General features: G+C 43.8%; 1 protein-coding gene across 1 annotated transcript; it reads left to right on the forward strand.

Annotated features, from left to right (window-relative positions):
• Window positions 1-594: 594 nt before the first annotated feature.
• Window positions 595-4,493, forward strand: LOC116982252 (interferon alpha-1-like). Its single transcript, XM_033035532.1, has 4 exons — window positions 595-726; window positions 1,021-1,110; window positions 3,286-3,525; window positions 3,628-4,493. Exons 1-4 carry the CDS (start codon window positions 595-597, stop codon window positions 3,724-3,726), a joined length of 561 nt encoding a protein of 186 aa, XP_032891423.1. The 3' UTR covers window positions 3,727-4,493.
• The last annotated feature ends 1,964 nt before the right edge of the window (window positions 4,494-6,457 follow it).

Raw genomic sequence — 6,457 nt, forward strand, 5'->3', positions numbered from 1 at the left:
CCTGAGATGTGGCTTCAACGCAGTTGGGTGAGTGGAGGGGCGGCTTTAACACAAGCTCTGTCCGTGGCTCCGAGGGTGAGCGCTGAAAGGCGCAGTGTTATTATTACCCGGATAAAATTCAACCCCCAGCGATGTGCAGACACAGTCACGTCCCTTCCCCACCCCGTCCCCTGCCGATACGGAGCCTCCCCCACAACACCTGTGACCCCCCTGATGTGAACCTGCGAAGCTCTGAGCCGCAGCGCTGCTTGTTCTCTCCCATCGCGGATTTCCTCGTCGCTGCTGCGGGACTCTCCCACTTTCACATTCCTTACTTCAGAACGGAGACCGCTCTCTCCTGACACCTTGCAAATTTCCAGCACAATAAATTCACTTTTCAAACATCACCTGTCGTCGCATTGTAACATATTAAAGCGGGCAGCATGGCAGAGACAGCTCACAGAATCCACAGCCAGCGATCTCAGCAGCACAGGCGGCCGCTCCAGAATCACAAGTCGCTGCATTTCCAGATCCAGAGTTTCAGTCAGCGATCAGGAACCGTTTTCGGAGCAGATTCTGATCTCAGATCGGTGCTTTACTCACTGTGGGTTGAAGATGACTTTGGGCAGTGTTTGCAGAGTTTGGATTGTGTGTATGTTGTTGTCCGGGACCCTGAGCCTGGGCTGTGAGAGGCTGCAGTTACTGCAAGTTCTCAACACGGACAGTCTAGACAAACTGAATGAAATGGTGAGTTGTGCACGCTCCCAGTGACCGATCCGACACTCCCCGGGTTGTTTGTTGTTCAAATGTCAATGATTACACGGAGCCTGTTCTCCAGTGTTTCTCTCTCTGGGGTTGTTGATATTCTGCACTCTGGATCTTCCCCTTCGCTCTACCGACTCGACATGTTTGACTTGATTGTATTTATTTACAGTATATCTGTTTAGAATGCATAGCATGGAAAACAAAGTTAATCATTGTACCTCGGTACACGTGTCAATATAACCCTAACCCTACTAACGTTGACATCTTGTGTCTCAGGGTGGCCACCTCTCCCGACAGTGTGGGACTGAGCGTCGGTCGTTGGATTCCAAGCCCTTGGACCTGGTGAAACTTTCCACGGGAATTCATGTGAGTAAACTCGGCATTTTACTTCAACGTGGTTCATCGAGTTGTTTAGGTTAAAAGTTTTAATGAATCCCATCTGATCCTTCGCCTGAGAATGTGACCACAGTAAATAACCCCTTCTAATCGTGTAATCTGTTCTGCAGCTTTGTTCAACCGCCCGTGGCCTCTGTTGTCGCTCCCAACCCCTCTCTCCCGGTTTCACCTTATCTAGTTCATTTGTCCATCTATTGGGTTTTTGCAGTTAATCTGCAGGAAATCCTCTCACAGTCATACTGATACAGTGTGGAAATAGGCCCTTCGGTCCAACCTGCCCACACCGACCAACATATCCCAGCTATCCTATCCAAATGATCCAAACCTGTCCTAGCCATGTACATGTCTAAATGTTTCTTAAACGTCGGGATAGTCCCAGCCTCAACTAGCTCCTCAGGCAGCTTGTTACACACACCCACCACCGTTTGTGTGCAAAGTTTACCCCTTAGATTCACATTAAATCTTTTCCACTTCACTTTAAACCTATGTCCTCTGGTCCTCGATTTACCTACTTTGGGCAGGAGACTGTGCATCTACCCGATCTATTCCTCTCATGATTTTATACACCTCGATAAGTTCACCCCTCATCCTCCAGTGCTCCAGGGAATAGAGTCTCAACCTACTCAATCTCTCTCTATAGCTCAGACCCACTAGTCCTGGCAACATCCTCGTAAATCTTCTCTGTACCGTTTCCAGCTTGACACCTTTCCTACAACAGTATGATCAGCCACAATAGGGTGGACTACAGTAAACATTTCTCCATAATAGAGATACCGCTAACCAGAGATCTTGCTTGACGGTGAGAACTAAATGCTAGGATAGGATAGAACGAAAACATATTTTCCATCCGGTGTGTAGTTGGATTTTGGACTCACTGACTGAGAGGGTCCTTGAGTCAGAAATACCAACACCATTTAGGGGGTATCTGGACCATTTCCTTTCTTGAATCCACGTGGTCTAAATATTGAACCTCTAAAGCATAGAAGGATCTGATGTTCTTATGAATGAATACTTTAATGTGAGATATGAGCAGGGAGAGATGATGGGTTTATTTGAATGACTCTGTTGCACTTTGATTGTTTGCCTCCATTCAAGTCTGGTGTGGAAAATACCTGTGCTGATTTTTTTGAAAAAATTGAATTGCAAATGCAAAAGACCCCAAGGCCTTGATACGATGAACCTTTGGACAACTTGCAATACTTCTCTTCCCATGCTCAATATCTTTTTTTTATGCTTGACATTCTCTGCCTTGAGGAGAACAGCCACATCTTCTCTCACCTCTCTGTAACTAAGGTCCTTCACCATTCATACCAGTCATATAAACCGATTCACATTCTCCCATAGTCCATAATTCTATAATAATAAAAGGCCATACTAATTGTTACAAGTTCAACCTCCACCCCTTCCTCTCTTATCTCTGGCCTTTCTTCCATCCACCAACCTATCAAAACCCCCACTTGCCGATGCTAATCTATTACCTGACATGCTTTGTCCAAATTCTGCCATTTTTAGCTTTCTTTTCCCCGACCCCTACAATCAGTCTGATGAAGTATTTTGACCCAAAATGGTAGTTATCCTTTTTGCCCAGAGATGCTGCCTGACCCACTGAGTTACTCCAGCATATTTTGTCCTTTTGCTAAATGCACCTGCACTGTTCAAACAATTATATGCAATTTCACTTGGCTCTGACCTTCTTTTCATTTGTGAAAGATTAGCAGAACTCCAGTTGAACATAGAACGTACAGCACAAGAACAGGCCCTTCTGCACACAGTGTCTGTGCCAAACCTGATGCCAAGACTATCACGTATCTACCTGCAAATACCTCGTAGCCCCCCAATCCCTGTGTATCCATGAGCCGATCCAAACGTTGTTTAAATGCCATGAACATATCTGCTTTACTTCCGCCTCTGGCAGCACATTTCAGGCGGACAACCCTTCTGTATTTAAAACTGCCTCACAGATCTCCTTTAAACTGTCCCTTGTCACATTGAAGTAATGGCTTCTAGTATTTACGCATTTATTGTTTGAAACTATACCTGATTACACCTTGTCTTATTCTACTAAGACTCATAAGCATTCTATTCTAACTTAAAAACATACTGGATCCAGGATCTGTCTAATGTCACCTTGTGTGTTTTGCACAGGCCCATGACAAGATCCAGATTGTCCATCAAACACTGCATCACCTCCGCAGGATCTACAGCATGAAGCTGAGCTCAGTAACGTGGGTCCAGGCCACAGTGGAACACTTCACACTTCTTTTGGATCGGCAGCTCAGAGAGCTGGAAGTCTGTGTCAAGAAAGCAAGCCCAGGGTCCAGGGCAAGGAAGAATGCCACAGTTCTTAAATATTTTAAGGATCTGACAAAGTTTCTGAAACAAAAGGTGAGCTGCCACATATGAAACTTTGTAATTACCAACAGATTTTGCAGCCAATTTCTATCTGTTCATTATCTAATAAATGTACTTGACTTTTTCGCTTTCCAGGGATTCAGTGACTGTGCCTGGGAAATAACTTACACTGAGAGCAGGGCACATTTACAACAGCTCCTTCTCATCATGGCAACAATCAGCAAGGAATACTGAAGATTTTTTAAGACTGAATCTTAAGAGACTATAATTAACGACTATTTATTTAAAATATCACCTTCTGATTGTCAGAATGTGCAACTTCAACATTTTTTGACTACTATATATATTTTTCTGATACTGATGTGAATTTCATCTTGCAAGAGATGGAGAACAAAGATCTTTTGGCTCGTATTTAAGTGTTGTTTTAATTTGTTGATATTTATTTTTGTATCATTATCCTGTGATGAAATGTGAATCTGATGATTCAAAAACTGGCAGCTGCTGCAATGCAGAGTTCCATGACTGGATAAGGTGCTCTGTGGTCAGTTGATCATTGTCAATGCCTTGCTGCAGCTTGTTTCTGTTCTGGTCGATACTATTTCACTTCCTACTCTGAACTGAACTGGTGGCATTTCATATTGAATGATCTCATCTATATGAACTGTTACAATGTCCATCCAGTTTGCTTCTGTTAAAACGGTTTGAACTTTAGAATTGTAGCTTTTTGCCACTTTTACTGAAAATTCATCCTCTATGTGTCACTGCTGCAGTGAGACTGTGCATTGGGGGTGAACCAGCCTGCACTGAGCCCTCTCAGGTGGTGGGTTTGCTGAACTATTATGCTTAACTTCATCCTTCACCCAAAGTAATGATTATGAGATTGCTGCCTCACTGGTCAGAATATATATTCACCATAATTTATTTATATTTTCAGCGATATTTATTTTTTAAACATATGTGAATAGAGTTGAATATCTTTGTTAATTTATTGTTGTTGAGAGATAAACAATGGAAAATATTTTTTCATGAATAAAAAACTTTTAATTGAGATGTGATTCTTAAGATATTAGACATGTTTTTTTGCATTATATTTGTTTATAGAAACATAGAAACACAGAAAATAGGTGCAGGAGTAGGCCATTCGGCCCTTTGAGTCTGCACCGCCATTCAATATGATCATGGCTGATCATCCAACTCAGTATCCTGTACCTGCCTTCTCTCCATACCTCCTGATCCCTTTAGCCACAAGGGCCACATCTAACTCCATCTTAAATATAGCCAATGAAGTGGCCTCAACTACTTTCTGTGGCAGAGAATTCCACAGATTCACCACTCTCTGTGTGAATTTTATTTTTCTCATCTCGGTCCTAATAGACTTCCCCCTCATCCTTAAACTGTGACCCCTTGTTCTGGACTTCCCCAACATCTGGAACAATCTTCCTGCATCATCATTTAGCCTGTCCAACCCCCAGTAATTTTGTAAGTTTCTATAAGATCCCCACTCAATCTTCTAAATTCCAGCGAGTTCAAGCCGAGTCTATCCAGTCTTTCTTCATTTGAAAGTCCTGCCATCCCAGGAATCAGTCTCGTGAACCTTCTCTGTACTCCCTCTATGGCAAGAATGTCTTTCCTCAGATTATGAAGCCAAAACTGTATGCAATACTCCAGGTGTGGTCTCACCAAGGCCCTGTACAACTGCAATAGAACCTCCTTGCTCCTATACTCAAATCCTTTTGCTATGAATGCTAACACACCATTCGCTTCCTTCACTGCCTGCTGTACCTTCATGCCTACTTTCAATGACTGGTGTACCATGACACCCAGGTCTCGTTGCATTTCCCCTTTTCCTAATCGGCTGCCATTCAGATAATAGTCTACTTCCTGTTCTTGCCACCAAAATGGATAACCTCACATTTATCCACATTATACTGCATCTGCCATGCATTTGCCCACTCACCCAACCTATCCAAGTCACCTTGCAGCCTCCTAGCATCTTCCTCACAGCTACCACTGCCCCCCAGCTTCGTGTCATCAGCAAACCTGGAGATGTTACATTCAATTCCCTCATCCAGATCATTCATATATATTGTAAATAGCTGGGGTTCCAGCACTGAGCCTTGCGGTACCAAGGCTACCAAGGAGGCCTAAATAGCCTCTTGGTTCCACTGAGGTAGAGGAGGCCACAAAGAAAACACCAAAAGAGGTAGATCAGGTTAGAGGAGGTGCACGTGTACCTTGATCTCACCTGCATGGACTGCTCTTGTCCATGGATGGGTGTGAGGGAGGAGGTAAGGGGCAGGTGTTACGTGCCCTGCAGTTGCAGGGGAAAGTATGTGAGATGGAGGTGGGAAAGAATTAGTGAGTAAAGGTCTTGCTGAGGGAGTAGTTTATGGGGATGGTGGAAAATCAAGGAAATGGGGAGATCCTGGTGGTGGGATCGATTGAAAGTGGCAGAAATTTCAGAGAATGATTTGTTGAACGCAAAGGCCCGTGGTGTAACAATTAAGAACTTGGGGGATATTTCTCCTTGTTCCTTCTTGGAATAGGAGGAGGGAGAACATAATCTTGAGACACAGAGGACACATGGGTGCGGAATCCATCTGTGACAGCAGGGGACACCCACTTTTACAAAAGAGGATATATTGGATGGCTTCAAATTGAAAATATCTTGGTGGAAAATGTGGCAGAGATGGAGACATTGAGATTAGGGAATAGAGTATTTTCAAAATGAAGGGTGGGAGGAGGTGGCGCCAGAAACATTCAAACCAACGCACTGGGAGTTGGTGGGTTTGTAATAAATGCGTGTCGACAATCTGTCCCCTGAGATGGAAACAGAGAGATGAAGAAAGCGAAGAGGTGTGTTGGAGATATTCCACGTGAATATGAGTGCAGGGTGGAAGTTAGTGGTAAAGAAATCAATAGGTTTTCACGAGTACAGGGGCTACCCCGATACAGTCGCGATGTA

This window comes from Amblyraja radiata, chromosome 16, assembly GCF_010909765.2.
Source record: "Amblyraja radiata isolate CabotCenter1 chromosome 16, sAmbRad1.1.pri, whole genome shotgun sequence".
NCBI classification, from domain to species: domain Eukaryota; kingdom Metazoa; phylum Chordata; class Chondrichthyes; order Rajiformes; family Rajidae; genus Amblyraja; species Amblyraja radiata.

Bases quoted from the DNA above. Each gene is read 5' to 3' on its own strand.
- LOC116982252 (XM_033035532.1), top strand. From the start codon at position 595: ATGACTTTGGGCAGTGTTTGCAGAGTTTGGATTGTGTGTATGTTGTTG. The intron at 727-1,020 runs GTGAGTTGTGCA...CTTGTGTCTCAG, and splicing joins TAGACAAACTGAATGAAATG to GGTGGCCACCTCTCCCGACA. The intron at 1,111-3,285 runs GTGAGTAAACTC...TGTTTTGCACAG, and splicing joins AACTTTCCACGGGAATTCAT to GCCCATGACAAGATCCAGAT.